This window comes from Mobula hypostoma, chromosome 1 (genome assembly GCF_963921235.1).
Source record: "Mobula hypostoma chromosome 1, sMobHyp1.1, whole genome shotgun sequence".
Classification (NCBI taxonomy): domain Eukaryota; kingdom Metazoa; phylum Chordata; class Chondrichthyes; order Myliobatiformes; family Myliobatidae; genus Mobula; species Mobula hypostoma.
Genome location: NC_086097.1, coordinates 101,640,420 through 101,667,670, shown reverse-complemented (window position 1 = coordinate 101,667,670; position 27,251 = coordinate 101,640,420). Strand labels below are relative to the sequence as shown.

The window sequence follows — 27,251 nt, the reverse complement described above, 5'->3', positions numbered from 1 at the left end:
GCAGCAACTTTATATCTTCCTTCTGTTCAAGGAACAATACATGCCCCAAATAGAGCGTCTCAAAGTTCAGAGGTATCTGGGACCTAAGTACCTTAACTAATGTTCTATGAATACCTTCCCAAAATAGACTTAATTTAGGGCAATCCCAGAAAATATGAAAATGATTTGCCTCCTTGGAGCCGCACCTTCTCCAACACATCACATTTGTATCTTTATATTTTTCTTGATATGGGGTCTTGAAGTATCTTACAATGTTTTTCCAACAATGTTCTCTCCAAGTCAAAGAATTAGTCGAGGACCATTGAAAGCAGCAGATTTTCCCCCAAGCCTCCTCTGAAAGTACCAACCCCGCTTCTTTCTCCCACTTCTCTTTAATATACAGTGTATTTACATTTTTAGCATGGGAGAGTGCATTATATAGGCGAGAAACTGATTTACTAGGTATTGAACTGCAAGCCGAATTCAGAATCTTGAAAAATTCTAATTCTACTGTTGATAGGTCTGTATATCTACAACTCTGGTTAACATAGTTTCGTATTTGAAGGTACCTAAAAAAGTCGTTATGTTCTAGGCCATGTTTGTCCTGCAGGATTTGGAAACTTTGTAATACTCTTTTATCTATAAATGAGAGGTAGGTTGTAAGACCTTTCTTTATCCATAGCTCAAATCTTTTATCTCCTCTGTTGGGAAGGAATTCGGTATCATATGCACACCATCTAAAGAGTTTTAACATGTTATTAATTCCACATGAATTAACCACCTTCTGCCATACTTTTAATGTAAGATTTATCCAAGCATTATTAAATTTTTCCAACTGGGCCATCAATCCTTTGTCAGCTATTGAGGCCTGAAGAGGAAAACTGTCAACTAATCCAAATTCTATTTCCTTCCATCTAGCCTTATATTCCCTATTACACCAATATAACAGAGGGGTTATCTGTGAGGCATAAAAATAATTTCTCAGGCAAGGAAGAACCATACCTCCTCCTTCCTTCCCTAACTGGTGTTATATCGAATTCTAGGTTTCCTTCCTTGCCAAATGAAGCGGGAAATCCATTTGTCCCATTCCCTGAATTGATTATCATCCACCTCCACTGGTAAAGTACGGAAAAGATACAATAACCGAGGAAGAATATTCATTTTTATAGCATTTATCCTTGAATTTAAACTTAAAAAGGGGATAAGATTCCATCTATGCATATCTGCTTTTATCTCTGAGATTAATGGCCCATAATTTACCTGTGACAGTGTTGAAAGATCCTTCGGCAGGGTTATTCCTAAATATTTTAATGATTTAGCTTCCCACTTAAGATCGTATGTATCCTGCAATTTTTTGGATGGTGTATAATTTAGGGACATAACCTGCGTTTTCTTTACATTTATTTTATAACCTGATATTTTCCCAAAGTCATCCAACAGTGTAAACAATCCTATAAATGATTTTTCTGGTTCACTCAGATAGACCAAAACATCATCTGCGAATAACGCCACTTTCTGTTCAATCCCTGCCACCTTGATACCTTTTACGATTTCACTCTGTCTTATTAGTTGGGCAAGTGGTTCAATATATAGCGCAAAAAGGAGAGGAGAAATTGGGCATCCCTGTCTAGTGCCTCTCTCTAAAATGAAGGAGTCAGAGAGGTCCCCATTTATCTTAATTCGGGCTGTCGGGCTGTCATATAGAGTCTGAATTACTTTAATAAACCTTTCTTGAAAGCCGAATCTTCCTAACACTCTGTATAGGAATGCCCAACTAACGGAATCAAAAGCTTTCTCAGCGTCCAATCCTACTACCATTGTCTCTGTCTCGTTCTTATTAACCTGTTCTAATATGTGCAGAGTTCTCCTTATGTTGTCCTGTGTTTGTCTTTGTTGAATAAATCCAGTCTGGTCTAAATGGATTAGGCCAGGTAAAAGCTTTTCCAATCTGCACGCTAATATAGATGTAAATAGTTTGTAATCTAAATTAAGAACACTAATTGGCCGATAATTGCCACATTCTAGTTTATCTTTACCCTCTTTAGGAATAACTGAAATAATCGCTTCTCTCCAGGAAGGTGGAGTTTCTCCTCTCTGCAAGATCCAATTAAAGGTGTTAAGTAGTAATGGGGCTAACTGTGTCTTCAGGGATTTGTACCACTCTGAGGTAAACCCATCAGAGCCCGGGGACTTTCCAGCCTTTAACCTAGAGATGGCCACGTTCAGTTCTTTGACAGTTACTGGTTCTAATAAACTTTCATTTTGTAAATCTGTAAGTTTAGGTAGATCTAAAAAATTCAATACACTGTCTATATAGGGCTCATTGGGGGCCCGGGGTTGGGAGTACAGCTCTCAATAATATGTTTCAAAACTCTCTTGAATTTTCCCTATTGTACTCTCCACAAGCTTTGTCTTTGGATTCTTTATTTTATGAATTGTATTGTCTGCTTGTTGTTTTCGTAATTTATATGCTAATAATCTAGCTGATTTACCTCCTACTTCATAATTCTTTTGTCTCAGGTAAAGAAAATTTCTTTGAGTTTCCAACGTATAAATATCATCAATTTCACTTTGCAATTTCCTAATTTCCTGTTTTCGATTTGAATTACTTTTGTTGCTATCTACAACTTGAAGTTGTTTTAATTTTCCTTGAAGGTCTGCTAATTTTTGTGCATTGATTTTTTTCATGTGAGTAGTAATGGAAATAATTTTCCCTCTCAGTACAGCTTTCAATGTATCCCATAAAATCACTAGTGATGTTTCTCCCGTGTCATTAAGGTCTAGATATTCTTTGATTTCTCCCTTTAATCTCTCCATTACTTTCAGGTTATTGAGTATATGTGAGTTTAGCCTCCATAGTGTTTTCCTCATTTTCCTTTCCAGGATTAGAGACGTAGAGACTGGGCTATGATCCGATGCAAAAATTCTAAATAAACTCATGGAAACTACTGGATCTCTCCTTGGCTACAAACTGGACTTTTTTGAATTAGTGGTGGAGAGGAGGTCACTAAACTGTTATCCATTATGGACAATCTGGCATCTCCTCTCCATGACGTACTGAATAAGCAGCAGAAGCACCCTTTTGAACAGGCTCTTTCATCTCCACTGTCACAGGGATCGTTACAGAAAATCTGCCCTACCAAATGCAATAAGCATATACAACAGTTCATCTGCATGTGACAGGAGAACACACATCATAGTACAATAGTCTCTTTTTAAAATTTCATTCATTATTATTGCACATTAGTACATTATTATTATGTGTATTATTGTTCTATATTTTATTATTAGTTAAGTCTGCACACTGCTAAGTGTGTTTTTAAATATTACTGCTGTAGTGAAAGAATTTCCCACTCGGGATCAATGAAATACTTATTATTATTATTGCACTTTATGGTGTATAAAATAATGAGGGGTACAGATAGTGTAAACACACATTAGATAGATTTCTGTTCCCATGGAAGGGAACTATAAACTAGGGGGCATAAATTTAAAGTGACAGAGAAACGTCTTCACACAGAGGGTGCTGCATGGAAGGGGCAGCTGGAAGAAGTGGTAGATTAGCAACATTTCAAAGACATTTGGATAGGTACATGAATGAGAGGTTGAAAGAGATGTGGGCCAGACCTGTGCAAATGGGACTGACTTGGTGGTCAGCACGGATGAGTTGGGCTGAAGGACCTGGTTTCACGATGACATAATGAAGCCCACACCTTGGTGCCCTGCTGAATATTTGCCCACGAACTAATCTCACTAAGGTTGCCTCAGAGGTGCCTGTTGTCCATTGGCTGCAAAATATTTTGGGATATCCTGATATTGCAGATGGGGCTAAACTTGGTCATCCATTTTCATCAAATAGAAGGTTGCTTTAAATGTGGAAGGGGCCCACAATGCTTTAGGTCCAAAAAATGGGCTACAGTCAGTTTTGGGAGAAGGGGCCCAAGCTCATGTTGTTTAATGTAACATTGGATATTAATGTTGAATTTAGCTTTATTTCCCAAATCCCTCATCATTTTATACACCTCAACCAAGTTTGCCAATAGCCATCTTTGTTACAGAGGAAACAACCACAGTGTATGCAGTCTTTCCTCTTAGGCTATGTCTACACTACGCTGGATAATTTTGAAAACGCCGGTTTCGAGTAAAAACGATAGGCATCCACACTAAGCGTTTTTCAAAATATCTCTGTCCACATTAGACGGATATTCGGGCTAATCTCCTCCTATGGGCATGTGCAGGACACACAGACAACAAGTGAAGAGGAAATGGTATACTTAGTGCGTGTTTGTCCAGTTACAAAGTAGAAAAACTTAAAAGGAATTGCTCTTGGCTCTCGCGCAGGAGGACTTAAAACTAAAAAAAACAAATACTGGACCATATGGAGGTGACCGACAGGGAATTCACGGACAGTATGACCCGGCTGATGACAAACACTGGAAAACTGACTAACTCTGTTGCATTAATAAGGCACCTTGTTAAATGTATAAAACATGTCTGCATCAGTGTTATCTTGTATTTCCATACAATGTTACATTAGGCTGTTACACATCTATTGTCAGAGAAGTACTTGCATAAATAGGTAAAGCACCTTCATACGAGCAAGGACAGAAAACAGGGCAAAGTGAGTATACTTGTTTCTTCAGTAAGCTATGGGTCAAAGTATTTGGTGAGTACATTTTTACCTCTTCTGGCTTCAGTCTCGTTGCCATCTGTTCTGAAATTGTTAGGTTCTGCGAAGCGCAGAATCAAATATCGCTGTGATGATTGTACGCTCTAGTATCAATTGTTTGGCGACAATAAAGTAGTAATAATAATAAGAATAATAAGAAGAAAACAATGAAATGCCGCGCTGTCGCCATCTGTTCCGGCACGTCATGACAGCGGTTTTAAAAAGCTCTGGTTACCCCGTACACACTGCGACGGATATTAGGCGTTTTCAGGTTTATTCACTCTGGAGACCATTTCTGAAAATCTCCATTTTCGGGGGCTGAAAAAGCCTTTTCAGTGTGAACGGAAGGTCAAAACAAAGAGAAAAAGCTTTGTTTTCAAAATTATCCGGCGTAGTGTGGACGTAGCCTTAAATTTAACACAGGTAGTCTCCAAGGTTTCGTTCTGAGACTTGCTTGCAACATAAAGAGTCCTTTGTTCCTTTTACAGAGAAGGTTTATTCAGTGATAATAGTATCACATCATTAAAATACAACAATACTACACAATTCACGCTATTAGCAGTCAATATTGTTCCGGAGACTTAAAGCACAAATTTTATTTTTACAAGAGACCCATGTACGGAGGGGGGACAGACTACGTTTTTTCAAATTCTGGAAGGGACAACAATTTCATTCGAACTCCAATGCTAAGATTCGAGGCGTCTCTATTTTTATAGATTCCTCAGTTACTTTTATACAACAGGATATTATCTCTGATCCGAATGGTAGATTTTTATTGGTTAGTGGTTTACTATTTAATAAAAAAGTAGTTTTGGTTAATGTTTATGCTCCTAATATGGATTGTCCGGAATTTTATAAATCATTGTTTGATCAGTTTCCGAATTTGAACGAGTTTTCATTGATTTGGGGCGGAGATCTTAATACCTGTTTATCTCCAGCTTTGGACCGTTCGGCTCCTTTACGGACTTTACCTAATAAATCTGCAAATTTGATTAATTTTTTCCTTTCTGATTCTGGGTCGACGGACATTTGGCGTTTTCTGCATCCTCAGGAAAAAGATTTTTCCTTCTTTTCACATGTTCATCATTCCTATTCAAGAATTGATTATTTTTTCATTGATTCTCGTCTCATTCCTTCAGTGATTAAATGTGATTATGATTCTATAACCATTTCGGATCATGCTCCACTTAAGCTTTCTATTAAAATTATGGCCAATATACCAAACAATAGACAATGGCGTTTTAATTCGCTGTTGCTTCAGGACTCGGACTTTGTTAATTTTATGAATGAACAGATTGAGCTTTTTTTTACAATTAACCATACAGAAGATATTTCGGTTAACACTCTTTGGGACACTTTTAAAGCCTATATTCGGGGTCAGATTATTTCGTATTCCGTTGCTTTGAGGAAGAAACAGAAGCAGGAGGAGATGGCAATTGTGGACAAGATTAAAGAAATTGATAAGAAATATGTTATGGCTCCTTCTGAGGAGCTATAGAAACAAAGAACTGAACTTCAAATGGAACACAGTTTACTACTCTCGTCCTCGATTGTAAACCAATTAAAGAAAACAAGAAGTGATTTTTATGTTCACAGTGATAAAATTGGCAAGCTGCTGGCTAATCAATTGAAATCTAATTATGTTAAATCTCAAATCAATCAGATTTATAACCAAAATGATCGATTGATATTGGATCATGTGGGGATTAATCAAACCTTTTGTGATTTTTATTCTTCTTTATATCAATCAGAGTCTCCTCGAGATTCTAAATATATGAATGATTTTTTAGATAAGTTAGACTTCCCTCAGATTTCACAGGATATGTCTTCTTTATTAGATACTTCCATTACAATGGATGAGATTAAGAATGTTATTTTTTCTATGAATCTGGGGAAAGCTCCTGGCCCTGATGGGTTTACCGTTGAATTTTATAAATGTTTTGCTTCTTTATTGATTCCTTGGCTCTATAAGGTTTTTGAGGCTTCTTTGAAACTTGGTAAACTTCCGGAATCTTTTAATAGAGCATCAATTTCTTTAATACTAAAGAAGGATAAAGACCCTGCTCAATGTGCATCTTATAGACCAATATCTTTATTAAATGTTGATTCTAAAGTTTTTTCTAAGTTATTAGCAAATAGACTAGAAAAAGTACTTCCTTCTATTATTTTGGAAGACCAAACGGGTTTTATTAAAGGTCGTTACTCTTTTTATAATATTCGTACATTGTTAAATATCGTTTATACTCCCTCACAAAATGTTCCTGAGTGTGTTATTTCTTTAGATGCCGAGAAAGCTTTTGATAGAGTAGAATGGCCTTATTTATTTAAGGTGCTTGAAATGTTTAATTTTAGCTTGAAATTTATATCCTGGATTAAACTGTTATATCACTCCCCTGTAGCCTCGGTTCGTACTAACTCTTTAAACTCACCTTTTTTTCCTCTCTTTCGTGGTACTCGACAAGGCTGTCCTCTTAGTCCCCTATTATTTGATATTGCATTAGAACCTCTTGCAATTGCTATTCGAGAATCTTCAAATATTACTGGGATAACTCGGGGATTAAAGTCCCATAAATTATCACTCTATGCTGATGATTTACTTTTATATATTTCTAATCCTGAGAGATCCATTCCTGCTGTTTTAGAGTTATTAGCACAATTTGGTCTTTTCTCAGGTTATAAATTAAATCTTAGTAAGAGTGAACTTTTTCCGATTAATAAACATCTTCCCTTATATTATAAATTTCCATTTAAATTGATTAATAATTACTTTTCATATCTTGGGATTAAAATTACTTGTAAACATAAAGATTTATTTAAGACTAACTTTTTACCATTAATAGACCATATTACTCAACTTTCATCTAAATGGTTTCCCTTATATTTAACTTTGATTGGTCGTATTAATGCAGTTAAGATGTTTTTTTTGCCAAAATTTTTATATGTGTTTCAGGCATTACCAATTTTCGTTCCTAAATCTTTTTTTGATAAAGTTGACTCTAAAATTTCTTCATTTATTTGGCAGAATAAGAATCCGAGACTGGGTAAAATACATTTACAGAAAGCTAAGAGAGATGGAGGTTTAGCATTACCTAACTTTAGATTTTATTATTGGGCTATTAATATTCGACATATGAAATTTTGGTTACTTGACCGGGACATACTATCTATTCCTAAATGGGTAGCATTGGAATTACAATCTGTTCAGGGTTATACACTTGGTTCTATTTTAGGTTCCTCTCTTCCTTTTGATTCGAAACGCCTTAAGCAGGTCTCTAACCCGATAGTTAAATATGCTTTGCGTATTTGGTTTCAATTCAGAAAATTTTTTGATCTTAATCAATTCGGGTTAGCGATTCCTATTTTAGGTAACATATTTTTTCCTCCCTCTTTTACGGATCGCGCTTTTCAAACTTGGAAGACTAAGGGTATTTTACGGTTTTTGGATTTATTTTTAGATGGTTCCCTTATGTCTTTTGAACAATTATCTAATAAATATAACTTATCAAGAATACATTTTTTTAGATATTTACAAGTTAGAAATTTCCTAAGTACTATACTTTCTTCCTTTCCAATGCTTCCTCCTATATATATTTTAGATTCGATAATTAACCTTAATCCATGTCAGAAAGGTGCATCGGCTATGATTTATAATATTATTATGAAACTTAGGAAAGCTCCATTTGATAAGATTAGGGTAGATTGGGAACAGGAATTGGGGCTTACCATTTCTGTGGATGATTGGGGGCAGATTTTACAATTAGTTAATACTTCCTCTATTTGTGCTAAACATTCCCTAATTCAATTTAAAGTGGTTCATAGAGCACATATGTCCAAAGATAAGTTAGCGCGTTTTTACTCGCATATTAATCCTTTCTGTGATAGATGTTCGGGGCAGATAGCCTCTTTAACTCATATGTTTTGGTCTTGCCCTACTTTGGAAACTTTTTGGAGAGATATTTTCAATATTATTTCTAAGGTATTAAATATAGATATCTCTCCTCACCCTATTACTGCTATCTTTGGACTACCTAAAATTTCTAGTAATCTTTCCCCTTCAGCCCGTAGAATGATTGCATTTCTTACTTTAATGGCGAAAAGATGTATTTTACAACATTGGAAAGAGCTTAATGCTCCAACTACCTTTTTTTGGTTTTCTCAGACGATTTTATGTTTGAATTTGGAGAAAATTAGAAGTAACCTTTATGATTCTTCATTTAAATTTGAACAGATTTGGGGACCTTTTATTCGATATTTTCATTTAATGTAATATTTACCCTTCTTGTTTTTTTTTTCACTGTTTTAATGGAGGTCGGGATTGAGGACGTGATTTTAAGTTTAACTCTGTTTGGTTTCAAGTTAGCCCATTGCTTTGCTTTGCTTTTAGTTAGCTGCACGGTGGGTTTTTTTTTGGGGTTTTTTTTTTCTTTTTTTCCATTGATATATATAAAATTTAGTATACTATTATGTTATCTTGGTTTCTTATGCTTAAATTACATTGTTTGTAGTATTTTCTTTTTGGTATTGTTATCTTTGGGAATTTTATTATACTTTAACATTGTATTAATGTTTATATGGCTTACCTTTTTTGTATACTTACTCAATAAAAAGATTTAAAAAGAAAGAAAAGCAGTCAATAGCTTCAAATGAAGCCAGTCATTTCTGTCTAGAATCCACTCGAGCCCCTGCAACCCCATTGGTCGCAGAAGGCTCTCAATGTGCCTGTGAGTGCTGTGTGCTCCTTCTCCAAGGGCATAAGGGCACAGACATAACCCCAGAACAGGGGCAAGCATTCAGCTCTTCTCTCATCCCTTTTCCAAAAGCAGGTTTATTTAGTGATGATAGTATTGCAAAATTACAATACTGCAGTAATCCATGACTCACTATTTACTGTCAGTAGATATGACACAATCATCTCTATCAAGAACACATTCGAGTTCCTGCAGTACGCATTTGATCTGGAAATCCCCTATTGTACCCATGAATACTGTTATGTTTTATAACTCCAGAAATTAATTGAAAGTAAAACACGGGAGCCCGGGATAAACGTGCCTACTTTGTTTTAATTTAGTCAGGAGCTCATTTAAGATGTGGTGGTGTGATGACATATGCCATTCACATACTTTTACATATAACCCAGAATGATTATGTAAACAACAAAGAATACTTAATCAAACAATATATTTAGATTAGATTAGATTAGATTCTACTTTATTGTTATTGTGCTGAGTACAGATACAAAGCCAATGAAATACAATTAGCGTCTGACCAGAAGTGCAAAAGAATAGTGTTATTTACAAAATAACTGCGATTAAAAAGTAAGTGCTACAACACACAAATATAAAAGTACTGAGACAGTACAGTATGGGTGCATTACCACTTAGCACTGTGATGTGAGGTTCAGCAGTGTCACAGCCTCAGGGAAGAAGCTCTTCCTGTGCCTGCTGGTGCAGGAGCGGAGGCTCCTGTAGCGCCTACCGGATGGGAGGAGAGTAAAAAGTCCATGGTTAGGGTGAGATGCATCCTTGATAATGCTTTTCACCCTGCCCAGGCAGTGTTTATGGTAGATGTTCTCAATGGTGGACAATTGGGTGCCGATAATCTGCTGGGCAGTTTTCACCACACACTGGAGTGCTTTGCGGTCCAGTACGGGACAATTGCCATACCACACTGAGATGCAGTTGGTGAGTATGCTCTCAATGGTACAGCGGTAAAAGTCTGTCAGTATCCTGGGACAGAGGTGAGCTTTCTTGATGCTCCACAGGAAATAAAGGTGCTGTTGCACCTTTTTGATCAGGATGGAGGAGTTCAGGGACCAGGTGAGATCCTCAGAAATGTGGACACCAAGGAATTAAAGCTTGATGCACACTCCACTACAGCTCCGTTGATGTAGATGGGGACGTGAGTGTGGCTCCTGGCATGCCTGAAGTCCACAATGATCTCCTTGGTCTTCTGGGTGTTAAGGGCCAGGTTGTTGTTGGCACACCACGCAGCCAGGTGCTGGACCTCATCCCTGTAGACCACCTCGTCATCCCCTCTGATCAGGCCAACCAACATAGTGTCGTCTGCAAACTTGATTATGGAGTTAGAACCGTGTACAGGAACGCAGTCATAGGTGAAAAGGGAGTACAGAAGAGGGCTCAGCACACAGCCTTGAGACACACTGGTGTTCAGGGTGAGAGTGGAGAAGGACAGGTTGTCTAACTTAACTGATTGGGGTCTGTTACTCAGAAAGTCCAAGGTCCAATTGCAGAGGGATGAGCTGATACCAAGCTGGCGAAGTTTGGCGATCAGCTTGGAGGGGATCACAATATTGAATGCCGAACTAAAGTTAATGAACAGCATTCTGACGTAAGAGTTGGGGCTGTCCAGGTGGGTCAGGGCAGAGTGAAGTGCCGTGGATATTTACAATGTCACTCAACTATTACTGAAATATTAAATACACTAGATACCACATGCTCCTTCTCCAGGGACACATGGGCATGGATGTAATCCTGGAAGAGGGGCAGGCCCCGGGGTAAACTCTGATCAACCTAACCCCCTTCACACTGGATGACCAAAGATCACAGGCATTGAGCAGAGAGCAACCTCTCACACTCCACATATACATGAAACATTGACTCCCTCTGGCTGCAGAAAAAGAAGTGGGGAAGTGAGGCGGGGGTGGGCTGAACAATTTGTAAGTCAGAAGTGCAGCTGCTCAGCATATATTCAGTCAAAAGCACAGGCCAGCCAAGGGCAACGTTCACTCAAACCAGGGTGTTTGGCTGAACCATTCAGCTTTCTCTGTGACATACAATGATATTGTTGCTGTAGGAAAACTGTTATCCACACTCAGTCATGAGCTCTGTGTGCAATAAAGGACTGGCTGTTTTCATTGATGCTCCACATCACTCAATGTCAGCAAGACGAAGGAGCTGGTGTAGACTTCAGGATCATTGGAGGCGGAGAGGATTAGCAACTTTAAATTTCTAGGTGTTACCATTTCCGATGAGCCGTCCTGGAGCCAGCATTTAAGTGCAATTGTGAAGAAAGCAGGGCAGCATTTCCTTATGAGTTTGCAGAGATCTGGCATGGTGTTTAAAACTTTGACAAACTTATATAGATATGTAGTGCAGAGTATATTGACCAGCTGCGTTACGGCCTAGTATGGGAACATCAATACCTTTGAATGGAAAATCCTTCAGAAGGTAATGGATTTGACCCAGTACATTGGGGTAAAGCCCTCCCAACCATTGAGCACATCGACATGAAATGCTGTCATCAGAAAGCAGCATCCTTCATCAGAGATCCCCACCACCCAGGCCATGCTATTTTCTCACTGCTGCCTTCAGGTAGAAGGTACAAGAGCCTCAGGGCTCACACCACCAGGTTCAAGAACAGTTACTACCCCTCAACCATTGGGCCTTGAACAAAAGGGGATAACTACACTCACTCGCCCCATCATTAAAATGTTCTCACAGCCAATGATCTCACTTTAAGGACTCTTTATCTCATTGTCTCATGTTCTCATTATTTATTGTGATTTATTTATTTGCACTGTTTGTTGTCTTCTGCACTCTGGTTGGTCGGTCATTGATCCTGTTATAGTTACTATTCTATAGATTTGCTGATTATGCCCACAGGATAAATGAATCTCAGGGTGGTATATGGTGACATATATGTACTTTGATAATAAAATTTACTTGGAACTTTGGTAGGATGTCTCCTGACATCTTAACCTTGCACCAGAGCTGTGAACTGAGTTTCCATCTGGCAGAAGATGCCTGCAGCCTCGCAGTAGCTGGTAAATCTATCCCACACTCACTGTTATGTCTGGGGTGTCCGCAAGTCCAATTTTAATTACTCACCATGAACAGAAGACGACGGAGTGAGCTGATAAAAGGATAACAATGCTGAGAGTTGGTTGTCGGATGATCAGGTAGCAACAATGTGAATGTGTTTCACCTCTCATATGTATAGGTGTGCAGGCATCGTGAGAGAGAGAGTCAGTGTGGATCTGATGTGCGTGTTCTTGAGGTATCAAGGATCCTTTCCAATATCAATCCATTGTTGTCTCTCTTTCAGCTGAGGACTGTGAGCTCTTAATCAAGATTCCCAAGATCAGATGTTTGAGGACCACTAAGCGTGAAGGTGAGCCAGGTTCCAAAGTTTTCCCATGTCCTTGTTTATTTTTCCAATGATAGAGTCACAAGATCAGTTGGTTGGGATGCAGTCTCCAAAGTAGCATGCTGATATCTGCACCCTGACAACAGATGGATCCTTGACTGCATGGGCTCCCTGGGGTGCTCCCGGTTCCTCCTACATCCCCAAATGGTGGGCTGCCGTAACCGAGTAGGGAAATGGTAGGTCTGGGATCAATTGATGGGAATGTGGGGAGAATAGATTACAGAGGAAATTAATGGGGCAATAAGTTTGCTCTGTTAACTGGTACAGACTCAATGGGCAAGTGGCTTTCTTCTGTGCGTAAGGGAACTTAGAATACGGCCTGCAGCCAAGTTGACAGGCGGCTAAAGGAGAAGTGTGGGAAGATGGCCCTGTCTGAACCTCTGTTCTGAATGGAATGCTCATTGGGACAGACAGCTCCGTTGGTTGGGCAGATGGAAAAAGAAGTATCAATAATTATAGGGCTGATCAATAGTCAGAAATGGTACAAAAAGTAGAGAACTTTAATGGAGAGCCACACAAGTTGCATTCTAATATCTCTTCCAAAGTTTCTGCAGAAAACAGTTTCAAAAGAAAGATTTCCACCTGTTGGCATAAATATCAATTCCTCCTTCTGATGAAAAATGTTTTCCCTCCCCCTCCCCCCCGCTTCTAATCTCCACTCTGGCTTCTGCGTCTTCTCACCTGCCTATCATTCTCCCCCTGGGTCCCCTCCTCCCTTTTTCCTCTGGTCCACTCTCCTCTCCTGTCAGACTCCTTCTCCAGCCCTTTACCTTTCCTACCCACCTCGCTTCACCTATCACCTTCTAACTGTCCTCCTTCCCCTCTTCCCACCTTTCTATTCTGGTGTCATCTCACTTCCTTTCCAGTCCTGATGAAGAGTCATGGACCAAAACATCGACTTTTATTCATTTCCACAGATGCTGAGTTCCTCCAGCATTTTCTATGTGTTGCTTTAACTATTAAGCATTAGCTTTATTTGTCACATGTATATCGAAGCATACAGTGACCAGCACAGTCTGAAATATGTGCTGGGGGCAGCATGCCAATGTCGCCACGTTTCCGGCGCCCACATGACCTACTAACTCTAACCCCCATGGGAGCTTCTGCAGTTTTGTTATTCTCTCCTAGAAAGAGAAGGTCTGGCCCTCACATTTAGATTCTGCCCTTGAGTCTTAGATTCCCTAAGAGCAGAAGGAGTTTCTCCTGCCATTTTATTAACTTTCCTTTGTACCTTGAACACTCCAATGTCTTTTAATCTAAGATACACTCCCACACGGGTAATCCTGTGCTGGCAATGTTTTAGAGTCTAAATTATACAGCAGGGAAGCAAGCAGTCACTTCAGCCCAGCTTGTCCGTGCTGACCACTGTGCCTTTTTGAGCTAGTCCCATTTGCCCTACCATTAACCGAGGGGGTCCAGGCACCCCAGATTTCTGCTCTAAACCTTTCCTATTCATGAACTGTACTTGTCCAAGTGTCTTTTAAACATTTTAATTTTACCCATCACCACCACTTCTTCTGACAGCTCAACCCACATACACATCACTGTGTGACAAAGATGCCTTTCAGATTGATCCCTTTTAAGTCTTCCACCTCTCACCATAAATCTGTGTCCACTACTTTTGGACTCCACTAGACTGGGAAAAAGACCAGACCATCCACCTTGTCAACTTCCTTCACGACTTTATGAACCTCCATGTGGTCACCCCTTAGCATCTTATGTTTCAGCTCCATCACGGTCACAACCCTTCCCACATCAGGGACGTTTTCTGAAGCGGTACCTCAGGAAGGTGGCACCATCACTGAGGAGCCTTTTTCCATTTCTACTATCAAGGCGTGAAGAGATTCAGAAACAGCTTCCTCCCTCCTTCGTCATACGGACAGCAAACCCATCAACACTACCTTGTTATTCCTTTGTTTGGAACTACCTATTCGTTTTGTAATTTATAAAGTGTTTTGTCTTTGCACTCTAATGCTGGTGCAAAACAACAAAATCCACATCACCTGTGAGAATAAATCAGATTCTAATTCTGAATCTGATTCTGATTCTGAAAAAAAATCTCCCAGCTGATCCAGTCTGTCTTCTTAGCTCAAAACATTCAATTACTTTGAGCACAGCAAACTCTACCTTCAGAATTCAGTCCATTGGAGTTAACGGAATGAATCCCAAAGGGCGTGCATGAGGTCTTCTTGTCACCTGGTAGCATGTTCAGTGTGACCAGCCGGGGATGAATTTGTAGACCCCAGTACATTACTGTGCAAAGTCTTAAGCACATTGGCACATATATATAGCTACGGTGCCTAAGACTTTATCCTGTAATCATTGTATTGCTGTAGTCATTTTATTGGTATTGCTGCAAAAAAAAACAAATTTCATGGTATACATGAGTGAAGATGAATCTAATTCTGAAATGGGTCTTATTGTGGACTGAGAGTGGGAAGGGGGCAGGGAGATGGGAATCATGGTTGGGAAAAGGGAGGGAGAGGGGAGGGAACAGGAAGCACCGGAGAGACATTCTGCAATGATCAATACACCAGTTGTTTGGAATCAAATGACCTTGTCTGGTGTCTCAGGGCTGGGTGTGTCTGTATCCGCACCACTCTCCACCCCTGGCACTCCGTCTCTGCCACCCGTCCCACACCCCTCCACAAAGCTTCACCCTCACTATTCTCAACATGCTTTGCTCCAGCAGATTTACAAACTCACTCTGCTCCACATTGACAAATACAGTACTGTGCAAAAGTCTTATGCACTATATATATATATATATATACATACACACACACACACACACACACACCACGGGGTGATTGATAAGTTCGTGGCCTAAGGTAGAATGAGTCAATTTTAGAAAACTTAGCACATTTATTTTTCAACATAGTCCCCTCCTACACATACACACTTAGTCCAGCGGTCGTGGAGCATACTTTGTAGAAGTGGTCCACAGCAGGGGTGATTGATAAGTTCATGGCCTTAGGTCGAAGGAGATGAGTTATACAGCTTTTGTTACGTGCACGTGCAGTTCAACTCTGAGTGAAAATGCAGAAAGTTTGAAGTTAATAACTCATCTCCTTCTACCTTAGGCCACAAACTTATCAATCACCCCGTGTTTGTGTGTGTGTGTGTGTGTGTGTGTGTGTGTGTCTAAGAATTTTGCACATTACTGTACATAAACTAGGAATGCGACATGGGAAATGTTTAAATAGGACAGTAGCAGAGAACAGGATGAACTTCCCAGTCATGAGTTCTTCACCCTGTAATATGCACCATTTTCCCTCTTAGATTGGTATTAGATTCTGTCTCATGACCCAATCTTGCCTTGAAGGTTTGCTTGGTTAATGACAAATTGTTTTCCTGGACCCATTGTAAAGCACTTCTCCTTCAACAGGGCTGATTCGATCACGAGTGAAGGGAGCTGATGCTGCTACTGCGGAGGTCCTAACCTTCCTGGATAGCCACTGTGAGGTAAACAAGGACTGGCTACAACCCCTCTTGCAAAGAGTTAAGGAGGTGAGTCTGAGTGTGTGGTTCTCAGTGGCTAAGCAGTAAGGCAGGGAGCAGGGTTGAGTGAATATATGTGCCCCATTTTAAGATTAGTGTTATAATTCCTGGGAATAGACCATCCATATGGAAAAGAGTAAACAGTGAACTTTTTGGGCCGAGACCTTTCACCCGTCTTGAAGAAGGGTCTCGGCCCAAAACATCGACTGTTTACTCTTTTCCACAGACACTGCCTGACCTGCTGAGTTCCTCCAGCATTTTGTGTGTGTTGCTTTGGATTTCCAGCATCTGCAGATTTTTCTCATGATAGTGATAAACTATGCATGTACCCTATCAGGGTCCCTGAGAAGGTGTCGCTAACTCCTATGCTACAGATATTGAACCGAACCGAATTGAATTGACTTTATTACTTCATATACATGAGGAGTAAAAATCTTTACGTTATGTCTCCATCTAAATGTGCAATGTGCAGTTATAGTAATATTTCATAAATAGTATGTACAACAGGATAGTCAATATAACATAGAAATACAGTTGTGTCAACATGAATTAAGCAGTCTGATGGCCTGGTGGAAGAAGGTATTCTAGAGCCTGTTGGTCCTGGCTTTTATGCTGCTGTACTGTTTCCCAGATGGTAGCAGCTGGAACAGTTTGTGGTTGGGGTGACTCGGGTCCTGACTGATCCTCCGGGCCCTTTTTACACAACTGTCTTTGTAAGTGTCCTGAATAGTGGGAAGTTCACATCTACAGATGCGCTGGGCTGTCCGCACCACTCTCTGCAGAGTCCTGCGATTGAGGGAGGTACAATTCCCATACCAGCCATTGATACAGCCAGTCAGGATGCTCTCAATTGTGCCCCTGTAGAAAGTTCTTAGGATTTGGGGACCCATAAAAAACTTCTTGCTGGTGTGCTTTTTTCACCACACCTCCGGTATGTACAGACCACGTGAGATCCTTGGTGATGTGGATGCCGAGGAACTTAAAGCTGTTCACCCTCTCAACCCCAGATCCATTGATGTCAATAGGGGTTAGCCCGTCTCCATTCCTCCTGTAGTCCACAACCAGCCTCTTTGTTTTTGTGACATTGAGGGAGAGGCTGTTTTCTTGGCACCACTGTGTCAGGGTGATGGCTTCTTATAGTGAAGGTACTCCCACCATGCAGTTATGCAGGGACCCAGAAGCAATGAATGAATGGCAAAATACAGTATTTCTAATCAGAATAATATCTGATCTTCAGGATACAGTTTCAGAGTTGGGATGTCATGTTGTAGCTATACAAGTCATTGTAGAGACCTCACCTGGAGTAATATGCACAATCTGGTTACCGGAAAGAGGAAGGACGTTACCAACATCCACAAGGACATTATTAAGATTGCAGGGCTTGACTTATACAGACGTGCTGGACAGGCTGCGATCATTTTCTCTGGAGCATAGGAGATTGAGTGATCTCAGAGAAAGTTATAAGATCATGAGGAGGTGGTCACACTCTTTCCCCAGGGTAGGGGAGTCTAAAACTAGTGCGTGTAGATTTATGGTGAGAGGGCAAAGGTTTAAGGGGAGTTTGAAGCTGGTGATGAGCTGCTAGAGGAAGGTGAGTACAATTACAATGTGTAAGAGATAGTTTCATGGAAATTAAAGGTTTGGAGGGATAGGAGACAAATGCAGGCAAAGGGAATTAGCTCAGATAGGCATCTTATCCTCAGGGTCTGTTTCTATCCTCTATGATTCTATGACGTGGAGTGGAGCGAGGAGGTAGTGTTCCCATAGGACTGGTACCTTTTGTATTTAGTCATGCAATCATACAGTGCAGAAACAGGCTGCTCAACCCAGCATGTCCATGCTGACCATCCAGTGCCCCTTGTTCCTTTGCTCTCACAATAGGACATTACTTTTTTCCCATTCCTGTCCACACACATCCTCGAGAGTGAGTTGCCAATTCAGTTTGACTCTTTTGTTTTGGATTCCAAGCAGTTAATGCACACTGAGAAGACTGTCTAAACACACTTAGAAGTAGAAACGATTCCTGTTGCTTCTCCGCCTGCACAATCCCGTCCCCGTTACTGAGGAGAGAGTTCCAAGTTCCTGTGAAGAAGCTACTTCCAAAGATTCTGAGAATTTTGTTCTTCTCCCCTGGAAGGCCCCTGAGTTTTTAGTTCACTGAGAGCAGAAATAATTGCTCTCTGCCTATTCTATTATTTTTCCTTTGTACCTTGAAAACTCCAGTTGTCCTCCTTTAATCAAAGATACAATCACACATGGAGGAATTGTGCCTGTGGCCTGGTGCCCAGAACTGTACAGAGTCAGACAGCAGGGAAACAGGTGTTCAACCCAACTTGTCCATGCCAGCCAAGGTGGCTTACTAATCTAGCAACATACATCAAAGTTGCTGGTGAACGCAGCAGGCCAAGCAGCATCTATAGGAAGAGGCGCAGTCGACGTTTCAGGCCGAGACCCTTCGTCAGGACTCGGCCTGAAACGTCGACTGCGCCTCTTCCTATAGATGCTGCTTGGCCTGCTGCGTTCACCAGCAACTTTGATGTATGTTGCTTGAATTTCCAGCATCTGCAGAATTCCTGTTGTTTAGGCTTACTAATCTAGTTCCATTTGTCCATGTTTCGCCCTTATCCCTCTAAGCCTTTCATATCCGTGCACCTGTCCAAATGTATTTTCAACTTTGTTATTGTGTCTGCCTCTACCACTTCCTCTGGCAGCTCATTCCACTTACCCATCACCCTCTGTGTGAAAAGATTTCCCCTCAGATCCCCTTCAAATCTTTCCCCTCCCACCTTAAGACTTCCCTACTCTTCCCTGACTAAGTCACAAGGACTGATTCCTGAGATTGCTCAGTAACTCCAATGTGCTATTTTGTGCATTTGACAATGTGGTAGAAGGCAGGGTGACTGCAAGGATGGGTCTTGGAGTCCCCTCCATCAAATTGTGTTTGCGTTGCAAAACTGTGTTTTCTTGGACAATGGCAGGCCCAATGTAACCAAAATTGACTGCAAACCCATTCCTATCTCAGTAAACTAAGGGCAGATGCTAACTGTCTCTGCTCTCTGATGTGCTGCCCAATTAATCCATAAGACCATAAGATATAGGAGCAGGATTAGGCCATTTCGTCCATTGAATCTGCTTTGCTATTTCATCATAGCTGATTCCTTTTCTCTCTCAGTCCCAGTCTACTGCCTTCTCTCTGTATCTCTTCATGCCCTGACCAATTAAGAAACTATCAACCTCTGCCTTAAATATACATAAAAACTTGGCCTGTGGCAACAAATTCTATAGATCCACCATTCTGGCTAAGGAAATTCCTCCTCATCTCCATAGTAAATGGACACCCCTCTATTCTGAGGCTGTGTCCTCTGTGTGGTCTCAGACTTCCTCAATACAGGAAACATCCTTTCCACATCCACAATGCCGAGGTCTTTCTATATTGGATAGATTTCAATGAGGTCACCCCTCATTGAATTCCGGAGAGTGCAGGCCCAGAGCCATCAAACACTCTTCATATGACAAGCCTTTCAATCCTGGAATCATTTTCTTGAACTTCCTTTGAACCCTCTCCAACGTCAGCACTTAGATAAGGAGACCAAAACTGCTCACAGTAATTCAAAGTGAGGCCAGTAATTCTCTTGTCAGCAATCCCATTTTCTCCTGCAAGTATTTATTTTCCACTGCCAGTATTTATTTGCTGCCAGTTTTATATGTGGCTGTTCCTTCACCCCACTTTCAGTAGTGTAGCCATGGTTTGTGGTCTGCATTTCACAAATTCACAATCAGATCAATAATTTACCCTCAATTTCCTAAGCTTCAACTTTGGTCCAGGCTCTTATGGGTGATTTTTATCAAATGTTTTCTCTAAATCCATATAAATACTTGCCTCTTGTAAAACTACATGCAAGTCTTTGTTCACTTTCTTTTGTTTATTGCCTTTAAGTTACTGACAGTGAATGTTGTGGTGAGTGGTCAGTAAACCGTGTAATAGAAACCATAGAAAAACTACAGCACAGAAACAGGCCTTTTGGCCCTTCTTGGCTGTGCCGAACCATTTTCTGCCTCGTCCCACTGACCTGCACATGGACCATATCCCTCCATACACCTCCCATCCATGTATCTGTCCAATTTATTCTTAAATGTTAAAAAAGAACCCACATTTACCACCTCGTCTGGCAGCTCATTCCACACTCCCACCACTCTCTGTGTGAAGAAGCCCCCCCAATGTTCCCTTTAAACTTTTCCCCCTTCACCCTTAACCCATGTCCTCTGTTTTTTTTCTCCCCTTGCCTCAGTGGAAAAAGCCTGCTTGCCTTCACTCTATCTATACCCATCATAATTTTATACACCTCTATCAAATCTCCCCTCATTCTTCTACGCTCCAGGGAATAAAATCCTAACCTATTCAACCTTTTTCTGTAACTGAATTTTTCAAGTCCCGGCAACATCCTTGTAAACCTTCTCTGCACTCTTTCAACCTTATTAATATCCTTCCTGTAATTTGGTGACCAAAACTGAATACAATACTCCAGATTCGGCCTCACCAATGCCTTATACAACCTCATCATAACATTCCAGCTCTTATACTCAATACTTTGATTAATAAAGGCCAATGTACCAAAAGCTCTCTTTACGACCCTATCTACCTGTGATGCCACTTTTAGGGAATTTTGTACCTGTATTCCCAGATCCCTCTGTTCTACTGCACTCCTCAGTGCCTTACCATTTACCCTGTATGTTCTACCTTGGTTTGTCCTTCCAAAGTGCAATACCTCACACTTGTCTGTATTAAATTCCATCTGCTATTTTTCAGCCCATTTTTCCAGCTGGTCCAAATTCCTCTGCAGGCTTTGAAAACCCTCCTCACTGTCCACTACACCTCCAATCTTTGTATCATCAGCAAATTTGCTGATCCAATTTACCACATTATCATCCAGATCATTGATATAGATGACAAATAACAATGCACCCAGCACTGATCCCTGTGGCACACCACTAGTCACAGGCCTTCACTCTGAGAAGCAATCCTCTACTACCACTCTTTGGCTTCTTCCATCGAGCCAATGTCTAATCCAATTTACCGCCTCTCCGTGTATACCTAGCTACTGAATTTTCCTAACTAACCTCCCATGCGGGACCTTGTCGAAGGCCTTACTGAAGTCCATGTAGACAACATCCACTGCCTTCCCTTCATCCACTTTCCTGGTAACCTCCTCGAAAAACTCCCAATAGATTGGTCAAACATGACCTACCACGCACAAAGCCATGTTGACTCTCCCTAATAAGTCCCTGTCTATCCAAATGCTTGTAGATTCTGTCTCTTAGTATTCCCTCCAATAACTTACCCACTACCGACGTCAAACTTACCGGCCTATAATTTCCTGGATTACTTTTTGATCCTTTTTTAAACAACGGAACAACATGAGCCATTCTCCAATCCTCCGGCACCTCACCCGTAGACACCAACATTTTAAATATATCTGCCAGGGCCCCTGCAATTTCAACACTAGTTTCCTTCAAGGTCCAAGGGAATACCCTGTCAGGTCCTGGAGATTTATCCACTTTAATTTACCTCAAGATAGCAAGCACCTCCTCCTTTTCAATCTGTACGGTTTCCATGATCTCACTACTTGTTTCCCTTAATTCCATAGACTTCATGCCAGTTTCCTTAGTAAATACAGACGCAAAAAACCCATTTAAGATCTCCCCCATTTCTTTTGGTTCCGCACATAGCCCACCACTTTGATCTTCAAGAGGACCAATTTTATCCCTTACAATCCTTTTACTCTCAATATACCTATAAAAGCTCTTTGGATTATCCTTCACTTTGACTGCCAAGGCAACCTCATGTCTTCTTTTAGCCCTCCTGATTTCCTTCTTAAGTATTTTCTTGCACTTTTTATACTCCTCAAGCACCTTATTTACTCCCTGTTTCCTATACATACCATACAGCTCTCTCTTCTTCTTTATCAGAGTTGCAATATCCCTTGAGAACCAAGGTTCCTTATTTCTATTCACTTTGCCTTTAATCCTGACAGGGAACATACAATCTCTGCACTCTCAAAATTTCTCCTTTGAGGGCCTCCCACTTACCGATCACATCCTTGCCAGAGAACAACCTGTCCCAATCCACGCTTTTTAGATCCTTTCTCATTTCTTCAAATTTGGCCTTCTTCCAGTTTAGAACCTCAACCCTAGGACCAGATCTATCTTTGTCCATGATCAAGTTGAAACTAATGGTGTTATGATCATTGGAACCAAAGTGCTCCCCTACACACACTTCCGTCACTTGTCCTAACTCATTTCCTAATAGGAGATCTAATATCGCATCCCCTCTAGTTGGTACCTCTATATATTGATTTAGAAAACTTTCCTGAACACATTTTACAAACTCTAACCTATCTAGACCCCTAACAGTATGGGAGTGCCAATCAATATGTGGAAAATTAAAATCCCCTACCACCACAACTTTATGTTTCCTGCAGTTGCCTGCTATCTCTCTGCAGATTTGCTCCTCCAATTCTCGCTGACTATTGGGTGGTCTATAATACAACCCCAATAATGTGGCCATACCTTTCCTGTTTCTCAGCTCCACCCATAAGGACTCAGTAGACAAGCCCTCTAATCTGTCCTGCCTGAGCACTGCTGTAACATTTTCCCTGACAAGCAATGCTACCCCCCTCCCCATCTTTCATTCCTCTGCCTCTATCACATCTGAAACATCGGAACCCTGGAATATTAAGCTGCCAGTCCTGCCCCTCCTGTAGCCAAGTTTCACTAATTGCTATAACGTCATAATTCCACGTGTCAATCCACACTCTCAACTCGTCTGCCTTCCCCGCAATACTCCTAGCATTGAAATATATACACCTCAGAAGATTTTTACCACCACTCACAACCTTTCTATTAGCGGATTTGCTTGAACTTTTAACATCATTTATTTTCACCCCAGCCACACTGTCAGCTCTGGCACTCTGGTTCCCATCCCCCTGCAAATCTAGTTTAAAGCCTCCCCAACAGCACTAACAAACCTCCCTGAAAGGATATTGGTCCCCTTGTAGTTCAAGTGTAACCCGTCTCCCTTGTACAGGTCTCACCTGCCCCAGAAGAGGTCCCAATGATCCTGAAATCTGAAACCCTGCCCCCTACACCAGTTCCTCAGCCACTTGTTCATCCTCCAGAGCATCCTATTCTTAGCCTCACTGGCACGTAGCACAGGTAGCAATCCTGAGATTACCACCCTTAAGGTCCTGCTTTTCAACTTCCTACCAAGCTCTCTATACTCACTCTCCAGGACCTCCTCACTCTTCCTTGCTATGTCATTGGTACCGATGTGCACCACGACATCTGGCTGATCACCCTCCCACTTCAGAATGTCATGCAATCGATCAGAGACATCCTTGACCCTGGCACCCAGGAGGCAACAAACCATCCTGGATTCTCTGTCATGACCATAGAACCTCCTATCTGCACCTCTGACTATTGAGTCCCCTATCACTACCGCTCTCCTCTTTTTCCACCCTCCCTTCTGCACTGCAGAACCAAACTCAGTGCCAGAGATCATTTGATGATGTCTTTCCCCCATCTATCTGAAACAGCAGTATGACGTGTGCAGTCTTCCAGACTAAGGGATGGACTTTGGATAAGATCACAAGGATGTCCGTGGTATTCTCACCTACCTCAGTGAAAACCTGGGACAAGAGCCATCTAGTCCCATGTACTTATCGCTCTCGTGACACTAATTGGTTATTGATTGTAGTTTTGGCAGGCATTGTGGGCTGAAAGGCCTGTTTGTTTACTCTCCTGTTCTATCTTCTAAGTCCTTGTCCCTAATTTCATCATGGGCTATTTTAAATATAACCTCTCCTGCCATTGTAAAGTACTCATTCAACATAGCCATGGTTTACTTTCCACCACTGTTATCCATTTTGAAGAGGCCCAGAATGCTTCTGAGTAGTAGCTTCTTTAACCAGTATAATAGTAAACATTAATTCTGACATCTTTTGCAAGTTTCTTTTCTTACTTGCAGACAATGGCTCGCAGTATTTTGTGGCCTAACTGCCCCTCTGTATAACTTCCCAATGCTGGAGTTTCTTGCCTTGCTGCTCCTTGCCTCTATCTAACCACAGTTATATTTGCTGGCAAACAGAACACCTGGCCCTCACATTAACTTCTTTCTGAAACACCTCTTGCTGATCGATTATTGTTCTGCCCACTTTCTATCTCAAGGTATGGGGATATGTCTCACCCAATCTAATGTCCCAGTTGTTAATTTGTGTTTTTCCTTTACACTATTTTAAGAGCTGTTAGATAAAATTAAATCTGGTCTATCGCTCTTTAATAAATTTGCTCAGGTCTACCTACTTGTGGAAATGTTTTTAAGCTGCATTGGTCAAAATAGGAGCAGACAACAGAAGTGAAGTTACTTCAATGCCACTGTTACTGGCTTTGTGCAAGTAAGGATGATCTGGGGAAGTGTGGTAGGCTGAAACGGGCAACCATAAACCAAAGGAGTCTTTGGTGGTTCATAAGTCAGATCCTTTACTCTCTTCAATTCTCCCCCACCATTGAATTACTTCTCTGGATTCCTTGTAGATGGGCACATTGTAAGCACAATATCTCGTGAGCAACAGACAAGCTGCTGAGGAAATTTGGGTCAGGATTAAAGCAGATTGAAACCTGCATCAGTCCTGAGCCATAACGTTGAAAATTCCTTTTGTCACACAGACCTGCTGATTTCCTCTTGCAGATTGTTCGTCGCTTCAGATTCTAGCATCTGCAGCCTTTTGTGTCTCCAACCCTTCATGAAGTCCAGCCTAGAGGAAAGAAGGACTTTCTATTCCATGATCTCCATCAGTTTCAGAATTTCTTTTGGGTGTGACGATGAAAATGTAGCAGCTGGGTTGTACACTGCAAAATCTCATGCATAGCTAATGTGATATTACAAAAACAGATTTTCTGGTTTTTGGTTGGGGAATAAATATTGTCTAACGAAGTGGGGAGAGCTCCCCAGTTCATCTGTGTGAAGGAGGTCAGTAGCCTGTGATGGCACCTGAAAGGTGCTGCTCTAACAAAGTGGCACTCCCTCAGAAGGGCGTCAGGGTCACGGAACTGAGATTTGCATTCGGTCTCAGGACTGCACTATCCTCAGGCCTTTCTGACATGAGGTGGAGTGCTATAGACTGTGCAGCCTGTCTGCTCAGAGAGCAGAGTGACTGGAGGGAGCGAGAGGTCCCCTGCAATAGCAGACAAACCAGCAAAGGCTTCCTGATCCTTTTTCCAGTTGTTCTTTGTGGGATCCTGCATGTAGAAACTGCCTTTGACACGAGCAGCACAAACTTCATGGATTCAAGGATACGCTCAACCAGTGACAATTCTCTCCTGCATTGAGAATGTTTCCATTTTCCGTGCTAATGACGCTGACTGTTCTCTTCCCAACCCCGCAGGATCATACTCGGGTGGTGAGCCCCATCATTGACGTCATAAGCCTGGACACCTTCGCTTACTTGGCCGCATCTGCAGATCTGAGGGGAGGTACAGAGTGTGTTTCCTTCATTGCTATTTCCTTTCAAAGAAAACAAGGCTAGAACGACCAAGCATATAGCTCAATTGTGGGTTTTGGCTGATCAGAATGACCTTTAACCCCTCATATATTCTGAAAAGTTAATTTTAACTTGCCCATCCTGGAGGCCCATTGTGACGTGCTGCTGATTATATCTTCTATGAATAGCCCATCCTTGGTAACATCTCCAGTGCTTTATGTTCAGGGCTGACCCTGGAACACCCTCTTGATTGAGGAAGTCTGCCCACCATACCCTGAGCCCAACTGAGTTCCACTCTCCTCCCCACCCTACCCTTTCTCTTCTCTGACAAGCAAGGTTGAGGAGCTCTGAAGTAGCAGGCTTAGCATTTGACGGTGGCTGGTCTGTGCCTCCTTGGCACTGGGCCGCTCCCCAGCGCCGTCCTGAGTCAACAGGATGTTCTCCCATCAGTCGGAGGTACATGGGGCACAGTGCACATCCATTCTAGGGTGTTGTTCCTCTAGTGTGTGTCTCGCCTTACCCTGGCAGCGGAGACAGACGTCATTGTGGGAATGAAGAGGAGACTTAAGATGGCTGGCAGTCAGGAAATTCAGAGTAACGCACACAAAATGCTGGAGGAACTCAGTAGGTCAGGCAGCATCAATGCAGAGGAATAAACAGTTGACGTTTTGTTCCGAGACCCTTCATCAGGACTTGGGAGGTCCAGACGGTCCACGGCAACTGCCTCACTACTCTGTCCAAAGCACTCTTTAAGTTTTTATGTATTTCTGTAAGCCGCAAGAGTCTAAAGACCCAAATCTAATCAGTAAACTTTATAACAACATACATCAAAGTTGCTGGTGAACGCAGCAGGCCAAGCAGCATCTATAGGAAGAGGTGCAGTCGACGTTTCAGGCCGAGACCCTTCGTCAGGACTCGGCCTGAAACGTCGACTGCACCTCTTCCTATAGATGCTGCTTGGCCTGCTGCGTTCACCAGCAACTTTGATGTATGTTGCTTGAATTTCCAGCATCTGCAGAATTCCTGTTGTTTGCAGTAAACTTTATAAATTATTTTCTTTCTGATTTGGAATTAAAATGGGTGTATGTATCTTGATCTCTCTGCCTCTTGCAGTTGCTTAATTTTGGATTAACTTGGAGTACCCAGCCGAGATCTAGGGCAGTGGGTGCAGGGACCCCCACCCCTCCCTCTGCAGCTTCTGCTTACAAGAGCCTTAGCCTGCTGATATTGGTCTACATCCTGAGTTCCTGTCTTTCAGCACTGTTAGAAACTCCTTCACCTGAAGGATGGCAGTAGTTCAAGAAGGCAGATCACCCCCAGCTTCTCGGCTAAGCTGCCTGTCGTAGCCAGATCCCGTGTCTATACATGCAGAGAATATGAGGTTAGAAGTACAGGCAAGA

At 41.5% G+C, this 27,251-nt stretch overlaps 1 protein-coding gene across 7 annotated transcripts in view; it reads left to right on the top strand.

The window, feature by feature from the left end:
* LOC134349510 (polypeptide N-acetylgalactosaminyltransferase 16-like) overlaps positions 1–27,251 on the top strand; it is a 262,565-nt gene that overhangs the window by 208,143 nt on the left and 27,171 nt on the right. For all 7 annotated transcript variants that reach the window (XM_063053987.1, XM_063053962.1, XM_063053996.1 and 4 more), the window contains 3 exons: positions 12,713–12,778; positions 16,203–16,324; positions 25,756–25,843. In XM_063053987.1, coding sequence (XP_062910057.1) covers positions 12,713–12,778; positions 16,203–16,324; positions 25,756–25,843 — 276 coding nt within the window. The remainder of the gene's footprint in view (positions 1–12,712; positions 12,779–16,202; positions 16,325–25,755; positions 25,844–27,251) is intronic.